The sequence below is a fragment of the Salvelinus sp. IW2-2015 genome, unplaced genomic scaffold (genome assembly GCF_002910315.2).
Source record: "Salvelinus sp. IW2-2015 unplaced genomic scaffold, ASM291031v2 Un_scaffold1424, whole genome shotgun sequence".
Lineage (NCBI taxonomy): Eukaryota > Metazoa > Chordata > Actinopteri > Salmoniformes > Salmonidae > Salvelinus > Salvelinus sp. IW2-2015.
Window position 1 is genome coordinate 6,490 of NW_019942899.1, and position 14,647 is coordinate 21,136.

A 14,647-nucleotide genomic window follows, 5' to 3' on the forward strand; every position below is an offset into this window, starting at 1 on the left:
TCCCTCCAACATCAACGATAGTCATTATTTTTGTTTCATCAGACCAGAAGGACATTTCCAAAAAGTACGATCTTTGTCCCATGTGCTTGCAACCGTAGTCTGGCTTTTTTATGTCGGTTTTGGAGCAGTGGTCTAATTCCTTGCCTGAGCGGCCTTCGGTTATGTCGATATAGGACTCGTTTTTAACTGTGGATTAGATACTTTGTACCTGTTTCCTCCAGCATCTTCAACAAGTCCTTTGCTGTTGTTCTGGGATTGATTTGCCTTTTTCACAAGTATGTTCTCCTATGAGACAGAACGCATCTCCTTCCTGAGCGGTATGCCAGCTGATTCTCTTTTGATGTTTCCATGATGTCAAGCAAGAGGCACTGAGTTTTGAAAGGTAGTTCCTTAATACATCCCAGGTACATCCTCAATTGATCTCAAATGAATTGTCAAGTTAAGCCTATCACGAAGCTTCTAAAGCATGACATCATTCTGGGAATTTCTAAGACTGTTTAAAGCACAGTCAATTAGTGCTATTAACCTCTGACCCACTGGAAATTTGTGATACAGTGAATTATTAAGTGAATATCTGTCTGTAAACAATTGTTGGAAAAATTACTTGTTAGCACAAAAGAATGTCTAACTGACTTGCCAAAACTATAGTTTTTGTTGACAAGAAATGCCGTGGAGTGGTTGAAAAACGCGTTTTAAATGATCCAATCTAAGTGAGTAAACTTGCGACTTCAAACTGTATCTTCAAAGTTGTTTGTGTCCAGCCACCTTATATAGAATTTTGAGTAGACTATAGGCTATTTATGCGATGTTAACTAATATATCAATGAATGCATTGCTCATGAATTTTAATTAATTTCTATAGTCATCAAATAAGATGGACTGTGATTACTTTTACAGTGGAAATAACTAGCTTGGACGTTATTTACTATCATTAGACTTGAATTAAACAGGCCTAACCCAGTGAAAGGCTTCACATAATGTAAATGATATGAAATGAGGCAACTTTTCCCAAACAAATTATATTAGGTATTCACATACAATTATGAAAAAAAAAATAGGTTTCTAGGATATTTATAATTTAGGATAATCTTAATTCTGACAAGTCACTCTTGATTGTGAGTTTGATTGTTTGAGTTTTCTTATAAATAGCACTGGAAAGTTTCCAGCAAGAGTGGAAAAAGTGGTTAGGGCTCTTAGCAACTAGGTTTCATTGTGCCTCCTTTAACCCTTTGAGTCAAGGAACGAGAGCGAGAGAAAGAACCAAAAACAAGAGAGAGAACCAGAGAAAGAGAMAWAAAYWSWKAAYAGAMYMSYKAAYYMGMMGTGWGAGAGAAATGTAAGGGAAAAAAGTWGCATAATAACGCAACAAACAAGATAGTGCTTTATGTCTCAGGTTTGTCCTCTCACACTAGTATCATATAAGCTACCTGACCACAGAAGGAAGTATGCCATTGTACTGTCATGAGAAAATACATGAGAAATTAGAGCCAGACATCACACACAACCAAARTGTCGGTTGCGACACAGATGTGGTTTTATGCATAAAACCATCCCTGAAATGAATGATTGCCTATAACCTGTAGAGAGGAATCCTGCACTCAACCCGGGCATGGAGTTATTTAGTATACTAAATAAGATGAATTCCCAAAGTCTCAGAGGTGCACAAAAGAAAAGAAAGAGGGGGAGGAGGGAGGGAAGTGGGGGGGCAACAAATTAAATCCAGTTAAATTGTTTTTCCATAGCCAGTGGGGTTTGGCAAGAGACTGGCTCACACATGAGAGGCAAGATAAAGCCTCCGAAAGAAACAGACAACCCCAAACGCTGTAGCAGTCTCAGATGTAGCAGAATGCCTGGAATTTAACCCACTTTCCCATGTCCAACTGAACTGACACCGCGCCCAGACACAGCTCCAAAGGCCTGGAAGTTGATACACACACGGAAGTGCACACTTCTAGTACAGTACTGAGATCCACAATGAAACATTATCAAAGACGGAACAACTCACACACAAACTGTGGAATACCCCCCCCCCTCAATGAGTCATTGCCAGTAGGGACCCCAATATACATGTGGAACCACACAGTCTCAACTATGCACCACTAAAATCAAAATGGCTTTCATCACTTCTGCTGTACTGTCTTGGTTGGTATCTACATCCATAATCCAGCAGTCACTTTCCCTGTTGCGATGAAACAAAGGTCGGGGCTGTCTGGAGCGTAGAGCCCCCTAAATACCACAGTTGATCCAGACATATTTGGGTCARGTCTTGTCTTCTCCTCATATGATATCTCCAGAGCCTGACGTTGTTTCTCASTTTTCCTCCCGTTCTGTTTTCAACCAGAAATAAATATGGAGAGAAATCTCATCCCAGCACAACGTCACGCTGCGAGGGCACAGCAGTTCCTGTAGGCCAGGAATAGATGCTCTGTCAACTAAATACTGGAGTTTTGAAGGTATTTGTGTTCAATGGGAAGGTAGGTGTGTTCCTCCCTCAGACCATCCAAGAACAAGGATAAAGCATGTACGCACTCACACACAGACAACAAACACAGCATAGGTCCACACACCATGTTTTCTTTTATAAAATGACAACATTTACATTGAAATCCACTAAACAGCAGTATAGCATATCATGTTCACAACATTCATAAATATCAAATGTGTTGTCCTTATTAAGACAAGAACTACAAAGGTAAGGTGAGAGAATGTCCTACATCTCCATCTTGTGATGCCACTACCCCCTCGCTGTCATAGGTGCCTTTGGATTTTGGGTGGAAGGTCCCATGTCTTTGAGTAGAGGAAGACAGTGGCAGAGAGGGTACAAGGCAGAGACTGCCAATGTTGTAGATAAAGATGGAGAGGAAGAGGCCCACACGTTCTTCCAGGAGAACAGTCCAGAGTCACGTCTCACAGTCTCTGCAGATGAAGTCCATTTTGGCAGACTGGGCTCCTCCCATCATCAATATGGTAAATCTATAAGAAGCAACGCACATCGTTATCAGTATATTCATTTATAGAACATCAATTAGCAGGTGCCATTATCCACAGCAACTTGTATAGACTGTTAGTAGTATTAAGGCATAGTAGTATTGGACACAGCAGTATTGGACACAGCAGCTTTGGACACAGCAGCTTTGGACACAGCAGCTTTGGACACGAAGTAAGCCATGGCACACCAGTAGCATTGGACACAGTAGCATTGGACACAGTAGCATTGGACACAGTAGCATTGGACACAGTAGCATTGGACACAGTAGCATTGGACACAGTAGTATTGGACACAGTAGTATTGGACACAGCAGTATTGGACACATCAGTATTGGACACAGTAGCACTGGACACAGTAGTATTGGACACAGTATCATTAGTAGGAGTGGTGGCCGTGTAAAGAGCAGTAGTTGTAGTATTGAGAGCAGGAGGAGTCTTGCAGTAACAGAACCACAATAAKATTTCATTTAAATAGAACATTGCAGGAAGGAAGTGAGGGAAGATAGGACGAAAGACTTGTCACAAAATGACTCTAATCATTCTGAGACACACACACAGTGGTGCACACTGCTCATGTTTAAGTCATAGTAAGCAAACCTCAGGGAGACAAAGTTCCCCTTTAAAAAAATGAAGCGACGGAACAGAGGAAGCGAGAGAGGAGAGGAAAGGAAGAGATGAGGAGGAGCGTGAGCATTTCTCTACCTTCAAGTTCAAGTCTGAGCTCGCTTATCACACAGAGAGCTGCTGCCTTTGCGTTCCCACCGAAAGTTAAAAATGAAAACAACTCTCAATCTCTCTCTCCCCCTCCACTTCCCTCCCTCCCTCCCTCCCTCCCTCCCTCCCTCCCTCGGCTTTCGCTCTCTGTCAGACAAAGTGGCCTTATGCAACCATCTCGGGGAGGCCTTGCTGATGTCTTGCGGCATATTTACCCAGCCTGCCCCCCTCTCTCCCGTCTCCTTCTCTCGTAAAGTGAGGTGAGTACAGTGTCCTCACCACCGGGGAGTCTGGGATACCGCCGGAGGCTGAGTACGAAGAGCCATGAGGGACATGGAGTYTGTGTTGTGTCTCTAAATTACATATATTGTATGTACCGTGTGTGTGTGTATAATGTGTGTGCATATGCATGATGTGTGTATGTGCATGGTTATGAAAGAGAGGATACGTCACCCAGTAGTGACGTCGTGTGGTGGCGTGTTCGCTCCGATGCCACACCAACTCCACCACGGGGTCACTGCGTTTTTGACCCCAACACGGTAAGGCGTAGTGGCGACCACACCACACCACACCACACCACACCACACCACACCACACCACACCACACCACACCACACCACACCACACCACACCACACCACACCACAGGCTCGCGCGGGCTGATGGACTAACTCAGTGACTCCAATTCTGTTTCTAGTAAACAAACAAACGCTAGGGATGAATAAGAGCAGAGCCCTCTAATCCGGAGATCTGAACACTTGTATAAGAAACAGCCTCCTTCTGGATTTCACTACAAATGTCAACAATAACACGGAGCGACCAAGGACCATGTGCAGTACAACATACACCAATGTGGATTGAAGTGGTTCTATTTCATCCATGATTGTGTGCAARAAATACAGAGAGGGAATCCAGAAGCTGGAACAAAGGACCAGTGACGTGAAGCGTTTCGTAGCAGATGCATACAGCACTAGATACCACTACTTTGACCTGACATCAACCCTCCAAAACAGAGGACAACTTTATTGGTTATTTATTTGTATTTTTTTTTGTATAAGTAATACAGCACTACCAGTACAGCAGGTTGGGTGACTCCAGGCTCACCGTGCTCCCCTAGGTCTCCCTCTCTGAKGACACGTCGCCGTCTGCTCCACTGCTGGCGTTAGGGTCCTGTGCTCTGGGGCGCGGGGCGACCCTCTCCCTGCCTGACTCCAAGGGTCCTTTCGAGCGCGTCTTCTCTTTCCTCTGCTGTTGTTTCTCCTGTTTAGCGAGCTGAGGGGGGGGGGGTTTAAAAAGAGAAGGACAAAACTTGGATTGATCTAATGCGTTAGTAGGGACCTGAGTTGTTCGTGGTCAAGAAAAACCCAGGGACCTAGCTATGTTTAACTGTACCAAATACTTGGCTACATAAAAACAAGAGAAGAGAAGATGAAAAGGGCAGAACAAGAAAGAGAAATAAACATCAGAGCTTTGTTTCACTGTGCTGCTATTTCCCAGAAGCCATGACCATTTCGATGTAGCATTAACTGTCTTGACAATATAAAGCGGTCACACTCAGAAAGAGCCGAGTCATCTTCCCATTCACTCACCATCTACGGTTTAGCTGCGAGGCTAATCTATTGAACTCCTCTCTGAGGGAACTACTGTAGCAGCTATCTCTGTTCTGCTCAATGAACACGAAACAACCACCCTACACTAGAAGGTGCACAACTATCCCTGAAAAGGTTTGTAAACATACATGCTAAAACTTTCATGAGCGCCACAGGAAATATTTATGCTAAAGCCACAACATCCCACAAACTCTTAATTATTTAAAGAGAATAAGACWAAAAAAACACCATGTATCTAGTTATCCCTGTACAAACTCCATTGGGGTTAGCTAGCTAGCAAGCAATGATACCATCTTACCCAGGGTGTTGTGTTGCTTTGAAGACCCCCAATAAAAATGATCACATGACATTTCAGTGATTAAGACCACTGTTTCATATTCAAAATTACTTTCACAGAACAATAGAAACAGAAAACCTTAATGGTATTGTTTGAAAGGCTCTGTTGTCCATCTCCTAGGATCCGATAAAGCTTCTTATTCATGGAAAGGAAGTGTGTGTTTAAGCTGCTCCCCCAGTTAACTGGGGATCCTCTCAGTCTTGGCATACACCCCTCTAACTGCACAACAACATCCCAAACATCCAAAACAGACAGGATTCAAATTCGGAGGACTGCCGCTTACATCCATTGGACCGAGCAGTCAGCCAAGTTTACACGCAAAAAGACCACGCACGCACACACAGAGGTGACTGGAATCACATTCAGGAAGTCTTCAACAATTCACAAATAACTAAAACACTACAATTTTCAAATTACTCACTGTACCCCCAAACATTGACTCGATACCGGTACCCCCTGTATATAGCCTCGATATTGTTATTTTATTGTGTTACTTTCTATTATTTTTTACTTTAGTTTACTTGGTAAATATTTTCTTAACTCTTCTTGAACTGGGCTTGTAAGTAAGCACTTCACGGTAAGGTCTTCACTTGTATTCGGCGCATGTGACAAATAAAGTTTGATTCGATTTGAATAAAATACAATGTGAAGCGGACGGTTTAGGAGAAGCGGGGAGGGATGTCCCTACTCCCTCATGGCTGCTGCTATTTGGAGTGGACCTGACTGCTGTCTGCTAAGTTTGGATCATAGCGCGATGTCTTKAAGTAGATGTGGTGGTYTAACACATTCATCAAGGCTTTTGCTCCTTCAAATCCCTCTGTGTTACACAACAGGACTGGGAGATACTGTGGAATCAGCAGTGTTACCCAACGGTTATCCATTTGTCATGTTTAAAGATGGATACATTGCCTAAAATACACTTAAAATGACCTGAAATGACCTTTAACATAGTTTACTATTCAAAAACAGATGCCCAGTAATATATTAAGGGCCGGTTTCTTGGATCAGGATTAAGCCTAGTCCTGAAAGCATGTTCAATGGAAAATTTAGAATGCGCATGCTTTACAGTCCAGGACAGAGCTTAATCTAGGGCCAGGAAACTGTCCCTAAGAGAGGACARCCATTATTAATATAACATTGTGGGTGAACTTGTCACTACTTAGACTACACATCAGAACTCATAAATCACTATTCCACATTCAAATATATTTCTTAGCCAGCATGGCCTGAGTCGCCCCTGCGGAGGCTGTCGTCATGGTAACAGAGTGCACAGTGACTCAGGAGTCAACCGATCCCTGTGGGGAGAGCGGGGGCACCCATGCGGTGGCGACCCCCACCTCGCCCTGGCCTGCCAATCATATGTTATGTCGCCCCCACACACACACTTCTGACACATGACAACTCAAACCTTTCAGAGTGTGCTTTGGTCAATCAGTGGTCTTTCAGCTAGGCCAGAGGGGTGCTGGGACAGAGCAGGACAGATTCATGGGATAATCAGTACACATCTACAGTATCAGGATTGGTTTTTGTATCAGGGACTAGCAAATCTATGGTTCACCTCCTTGAAGCCAGGGACTAAAATTACAACAGAAAACTGACCAACTAAATGTCTGACAGCTATCTCAGGGACCAGTAAGCCACATCCCAGGGAGCGGTGCCGGTCCATGGACTAGAGGTTAACTAACACTGCACTAAGAAAAGCAATAGTGCAGCTTTGCATGTTGATCATGGTCCGTTCTCCATCTGTTACTACAAGGAGAAGTAAGGCCTGCACCACCACCTGCTGGAGAATAGCAGGATAGACAGTGAGTGTTGAGAGAACGTCTGAACCACTTAGAAGAAATATAGTCTAGCAATACATAGCCTAATAAAGGGAGACTCCGCAATATGACACCATCATAGAACATGGGCCAACTCCCTGCTTGCAGAAATCAACAACTGTACCTGTTTGGCGTCCATGGGAGAAGAAGGAGACACCAGTTCGATGGTGACTGGTCCGTCATTCTGGATGTGAACCTGCATGTAGGCCCCAAACTGCCCGTCTAAAAACACAAGACAAAAGGAAAATGTAAAGGTTAACCTTAATACATCTAAATGAGTCTAAAACAGTTAGAAGAACTAGAATCTTCCTTTGTTTCCCTACCCTTCCTCTATAGGCCAATATAAATGACACCACTCAACGTTTCCATCCAGTAACAGCCACTTCAGTTTGCTTATTGTGCATATTAATCTATATCAATGATTTATAAGCGGGTGGCATCTCAGTACAACAGGGACARGGGGGTAGAGGGTGTTAAGATACAATAAAACAGGAAGTTTATACTTAAAATGTTCCCCMTTGGTCCAGGTATGCTTCGATTTATTACATCATCTGCCCATGAAACCGGTGGCTGGGTGGTGTGTTCTAAAAAGTGCAGAATCATCTCGTTTCTCCCACTCAGGCGATTGGGCCTTGGCAGTGAGAAGACTAATTAGAGAGCTTGCGTCCCACGACAAGCAGGGACACAGAGTTCCTCCACTACACCTTCTCCCCGGTGGCTTGAACCAATTCCCCACCAAACACCATCACCAACTACGACCCGATAAAAGAAAATCACCCCAATGTGGAACCGCCATAACCCTTGCACTGTGACCCATATAATTAAATAGAACACTGTATATTTCTATGCTGTGACCAACGACCTTATAGACCCAATTCACCACTAAACATGGCCTGACAAACCCACCCCCTATGTAGATATGTGGAATCAACCATAACCTTTGCACTGTGAACTATGACCTTAAAGACCGATGTATGGAACCTCCGTTTCAACTGGAAAGCAGGTGTTCCAACTGATTCCGAGCCTTTCATGTCAGGAGTCAAGTCTTGAGTGGCCTTAAGGATAAAGGCTACTGCACGTGACCCAGTAGTCTAGGCTGGTTCACTTAGGAGTGCATTGGCATAAGGCTAACCCTTGTCGAGCCTTAAGCTAGTGTCTCAATTCCCCAGGCTATGAACAGCAACCCTTCTATTCACTATAGTTCTCCAGGTGTTTGTGATATTGACCTTAGGCTATCAATTAGACTGAACAAAAATCAAATGTAAAGTGTTGGTCCCATGTTTCATGAGCTGAAATAAAAAATATCCCAGAGATTTTCCATGCGCACAAAAAGCTTATTTCTCTCAAATTTTGTTAACAAATTTCTTTGCATTCCTGTTAGTGAGCATTTCTCCTTCGCCAATATAATCCATCCACCTGACAGGTGTGGCATATCAAGAAGCTGATTAAACTGCATGATCATTACACAGGTGCACCTTGTGCTGAGGACAATAAAAGGCCACTTTAAAATTGTCACACAACACAATGCCACAGATGTCTCAAGTTTTGAGGGAGCGTGCAATTGGCATGCACACTGCTGAAATGTCCACCAGAGCTGTTGCCAGATAATTGAATGTTCATTTCTCTAAATCCATAGATTAGGGCCTAATGAATTTATTTTAATTGACTGATTTCCTTATATGAACGGTAACTCAGTAAAATCTTTGAAATTGTTGCATGTTGCGTTGAGATTTTTGTTCAGTTTAGCTTCACCTCTTTGCGTGAACAAATTACCTTTTGCAATCCATCATAACCCTGATTGAGCAAAACATTGACCCAACGCTATTAAATATTAAAACCACACACTTAGCAGAATGGCGATCGTTTTACCATCTATTAAATAACCAAGATAATAGTGACTATTAGGTATCAAAATGATCTCTTCATTTAGGCTTTTCCTATCTAGAGTGTCTTATGAGAGTTAATTTCTCTCCACCCACAAACTGCCTACACAGCAAAGTGTCCTCGACACTTTTGGGTCACTGGATGTGAAATTCTGTWCAATAGCAGTCTATTTTAAAAACTCTATATACGGCTCATCTTGCAGTGTCTCGCTCACCCAGCCCAACTCAGCCCCGTAGATAGATATAGTGATATTGTAATATATACTGAGTATAACAAACATTAGGAACACCCCCRCCCCTTTCCCTCAGAACAGCCTCAATTTGTTGGGGTATGGATTCTATAAGGTGTCGAAAGCGTTCCACAGGGATGCTGGCCCATGTTGACTCCAATACTTCCCACAGTTGTATCAAGTTGGCTTGATGTCCTTTGGGTGGTGGACCATTTTTGATACTCAAAGGAAACAGGCGAGTGTGAAAAACCCAGCAGCGTTGCAGTTCTTGACACAAACCAGTGCCCCTGGCACCTACTACCATACCCCGTTAAAAGACACTTAAATCTTTGTCTTACCCATTCACCCTCTGAATGGCACACATCCACAAACCATGTCTCAATAGTCTCAATGCTTAAAAATCCTTCTCTAACTTGTCTCCTTCCCTTCATCTACACTGATTGAAGTGGATTTCACAAGTTACATCGATAAGGGATCATATCTTTCACCTGGATTCAGCTGGTCAGTATGTCATGGAAAGAGAAGGTGTTCCTAATGTTTTGTACACTCTGTATAGGCCTAGTGCTTGTGTAGCCTACTGTATTATTGTACCCTTTTCACACTATCGCGCTGACCCGAAACTATAGTGCTGGCTCTGATATTATCGGTTCACATTGTCCTTTCCAGCATGGTTCCAGCAACTAAAGTGGAAGTGTAACCGGGTCAGCACAGCACACATCTCAGATTGGTTCAACTCAATAGTGAGGAAAGGAAATGGGATACCTAGCAATGTTCCCTCAAATTCTCCGGGGCACTGAGCAAATTTAAGGTCTGCTGAGCGCAAACTTGAAGGTTGTGAAAATTCTGTGCAACTTCCGGCGCGCGTTTATTGTGATCACTGAGGTTGTACCTGCTTTAAGTTACAGTTGTAAGAGTGGTCAAGTAGGCTACTGTGGCTATTTGATCATAATGTAGACCTACCCGAGTGGCCTACCATCAAAAACAATAGAGAKAAATTTATCCAATAACATTTTAACACAGAAATAGCTGTTCTGTCATTCAGCCTACAGTAGCAGCCAATGTGTGGTGTTCAATGTAGTCCTACATTCCATGAGACTTTTGAAAAAAACACATGCAGGGCTTGACATTAACCTGTTCATACACCTCATTCAGACAAGGAGGTGACTGAAAATGTTTTTATTATGCAAGAAACCATTATTCAAAATAAAATACATTATTATTCCCATACCATTATTACAGAGAATCAGTCAAATTAACCTATGCTCTGCTTATTGGCATCTTAACTTATTCAAGCCTGTCTCAAAATACAACACTGCCCCTAAGACCTAAACAAAGCTATTTACCTGACACATTTTCAAAGATGTCTAGAAATGTACACGTTTTGTGCTCTTGTAGGAAGCAAACACTCCCCATTGTTGACTAGAAATGAGCTATAACTGGGCTAATAACTCACTAACTAGCAAAGGATATGAACAAAAGTGCAAATATTCACGACCGCTCATACTCTACCCTAAATACGGTCCAGTTCAAAGTGAAAGACACAGATCCATATATTGCAATGGTTATTTGCATATAGGCCTACTGCAGCTCTGATTAGTTATGGCGCACTGGTCTGTGTAGAGTACCTGCCTGTCAATACTATAGAATCCTACTCCAATGCGCTCTGCCTACAAGAAAATATCTTGCAGTTAGTTTTGCATACCAAGTCTTGAATAGTTTGTTTTATGTCGGTATGTTACATTGAAATTGGTTAACATTGCGTTGATTCGATCACAACTCCCACAGTAGAGCGAKATGTTGATAGTGTTAATTAARTAAAGGGGAAKAYTCAAGAAAGGTGAGTGAAGTTCAAACTCYTGCTTCTCTGGCTGGACGGATATTTCTTCTGCGCGGCAGTCTGATGGGAGCTGTACGCAGCTTAGAGGGAACACTGACACCTAGTCAGTTGTACAACTCAATGCATTCAACTGAAATGTGTCTTCCGCATTTAACCCAGCCCCTCATAACCAGAGATCATCGGCACCCGAGGAGCAGTAGTTGTTAACTGCCTTGCTCAAGGGCAGAACGGACGATTTTTACACCTTGCCAGCTCTGGGATTCGAACAAGGAACCTGCCGGTTACTGTACCAACGCTCTAACCGCTAGGCTACCTACCTWTGATCATCTCAGGCTTGTTGAGTAGCTCGTAATATAGTTATAGCAGCTGATATAGGCCTAGTGCGTATTTAGCAGACTGTACGCCTGCAGTGTCAGTCAGTGATGTTCACCCATAGTAATATCGTTTRCTATTTAGTCCTGTGTGTTCACCCACCTTTGATCATCTCCGGCTTGTAGGTGCTCCTCAGGTGTTCCAGGATGTTATTATAGAAGGGCTGGGACAGCTCTGCAGGCATGGCAMCATGGAAGTCTGGCTTGTTACCCTTCAGTATGCACTGCAGAGTGAACTGACTGACACACAGGACTTCATAGTCCTTGTCCATGACGCTTTTGCTCCACGCCCGGCCGTTCTCATCGTCAAACAGACGCAGGTTGAGGATCTTACGAACCCTGAGAAGCAAAGAAATTAATGTTGGGGCGTAGAATTGATTGAAATATATAATTAATTTATTCAAATCTTTATGTGTTGGGGTCACAAAGGAGATGGCTATAGGAGTGAGCAAGTATTTTGTGCAMATGTTCCAAACTTATTGGGCTAAATACAAAAGAATAGCTCTAAGTGAATGATAAGGTTGTCTTACAAATTCCTATTACAGATATGAACCTGACCTGGCCCTTATGCCCTGCCTATGTAGGAGAAGGTCTACAGTACCATAGCGCAAAGACAATGTTTTGTGACTGAATGAACCCACACTCACATGTAGTCAACATCCTTCTGTGTGTCCTCCATGGATATACCCAGCAACACACACAGTCCTCTGCCTATTGAGCTGATGGGCACCTCTCCCACTGTGACAACACAGGACATAATTATCAAATCAATAAAACAATTGCCCTTTTCATTATTCAGTGTCAGACACATCCTGCTCAAAAAGTGTGGCACACACGGACAGTCTTGCAAGTAGTAGTAGGCTGCTACAGTACAGTACAGTATCTGGGATATTCAATGAGGTTAACAGTGTGGTTAATGTTAGGTTTCAAATCACATTTGATGCAGAGAAATTGTAGAAATAGGCGGGGTTTGAGATTTTGTAGCTGTGGTAAATAGTAARAACCACTTTTAGAGTGAACCCACCTAAAGCGATTACCATAATGCCAGCATTTGGAATAGTCGTTGGACATGTCGGTGCACACATCATTACATATTGGGGCAATTCAGCATGGCATATAGCTTCAGCTCTTTAGCCAGGTTCTCAAAAAGTGGGATTGATATTTACAGGTGCTGACCTGTTGCACCCTCTACAACCACTGGGATTATTATTTGACCCTGCTGGTCATCTATGAAAGTCTGAACATCTTGAAGAATGATCTAGACTTAATGGCCATGTACTCTTATAATCTCCATCTGGCACAGCCAGAAGAGGACTGGTCACCCCTCAGAGCCCGGTTCCTCTCTAGGTTCCTCTCTAGGTTCCTCTCTAGGTTCCAGTTTTAGGCTGGGTTTCTGTATAAGCATGTTGTGACATCTGCTGATGTAAAATGGGCAGTGGTGGAAAAAGTACCCGATTGTCATAATAGAGTAAATGTAAATATACTCTAATAGAAAATGATTAAAGTAAAAGTGAAAGTCTCCCAGTAAAATACTACTTGAGTAAAAGTCCAAAAGTGTATGGTTTTAAATATACTTAAGTATCAAAAGTAAATGGAATTGCTCAAATATACTTAAGTATCAAAAGTGAAAATCAATAATTTCAAATTCCTTATATTAAGCACACCACATGGCACAATTTCTTGTTTTATTTTATTTACGGATAGCCATGGGCACACTCCAACACTCAGACATACTTTACAAAATAAACATTTGTGTTTACAGTAGTGAGTCAGAGGCAGTACAGTAGAGATGACCAGGAATGTTCTTTTGATAAGTGTTTAAATTGGGCCATTTTTCTGTCAAAATGTTTTGACTGGTTGAGGGTGTCAGGGAAAATGTATGGAGTAAATTGTACATTATTATCTTTAGGAATGTAGAAGTGAAAGTAAAAGTTGTCAAAAATATAAATAGCAAAGTACAGATACCCCCCCAAAACGACTTAAGTAGTACTTTAAAATATTTTCAATTAAATAAGTTACTTTACAACACTGAAAAGGTGTTTCATAAATACATTTGATTGGATAGCCGTGCGGCTACCAAACTACTGTKGCTAACGTTAGCAATCCTCTGTGCTGCCTGCAAAATGCCTACCGGTGAAGAACTGTCATTCTTTGACACTATGAGCGATATAGAAATAAAATAACAATAAGTAGATAGCGTTACTCACCTGACACGCTCGCTGTTGTCACTCTTTGAATAATTGCCTTCATTGTTTTGATTAGCTCGCTCGCTAGAATGAATCAGATTGAAGTGGTGCACATACGTAAACGTCATACTTCCCATGAAACCTTGCTGCGTTGTCAGAGGCATCTAGCGGCAGCAGTTGGGAGTACAGTAGATWACTTTTGRTACCATATRAGACAGCATKAAKGTGCTAAAAATACCMTCTGTACTGATTSCTGGGGTTAAATTGGMGTTTTGCACATCTGTCCCAAAAACCTACGGTACTGTCATTATGAGCATTTTCAAAGGGAAGGGAGCACTGTCACTACCTCTCTCTCCAGGGTGCATGAATTTTGGAGCAAAATGAAGAGGAAATTCAGCAACTCCTGGAGGGCAGTGTAATACCCATTTCCGACAGAAAATCTGGTATATTACCTGTAACAAATTAAATATATATTAGGCAATGTTGACCCCCTTTCAAACAGCGCCTTATTTACTATTTTCTTGCAGACAGTATACTGTACCCCTTTTATACAGTTGAAGTCGGAAGTTTACATAAAKTTAGGTTGGAGTCATTAAAACTCGTTTTTCAACCACTCCACACATTTCTTGTTAACAAACTATAGTTTCGGCAAGTCGGTTAGGACATCTACCT

The 14,647-nt window shown here is 42.4% G+C and overlaps 1 protein-coding gene across 2 annotated transcripts; it reads right to left on the reverse strand.

Moving 5' to 3' along the window:
• Positions 1-2,558: 2,558 nt before the first annotated feature.
• dtd1 (D-aminoacyl-tRNA deacylase 1) lies at positions 2,559-14,217 on the reverse strand. 2 transcript variants are annotated; one of them, XM_024138225.2, is made up of 6 exons: positions 13,997-14,217; positions 12,437-12,527; positions 11,893-12,128; positions 7,593-7,690; positions 4,806-4,973; positions 2,559-2,973 (listed from the first exon to the last, which is right to left on the reverse strand). In XM_024138225.2, the coding sequence occupies exons 1-5, from the start codon at positions 14,037-14,039 to the stop codon at positions 4,815-4,817; spliced, it is 627 nt and encodes a 208-aa protein (XP_023993993.1). In that variant the 5' UTR covers positions 14,040-14,217; the 3' UTR covers positions 2,559-2,973; positions 4,806-4,814. The 2 variants fall into 2 exon arrangements, with proteins under 2 accessions (XP_023993993.1, XP_023993994.1); XM_024138226.2 differs by having other exon boundaries at positions 4,774-4,973.
• Between the last annotated feature and the right edge of the window lie 430 nt (positions 14,218-14,647).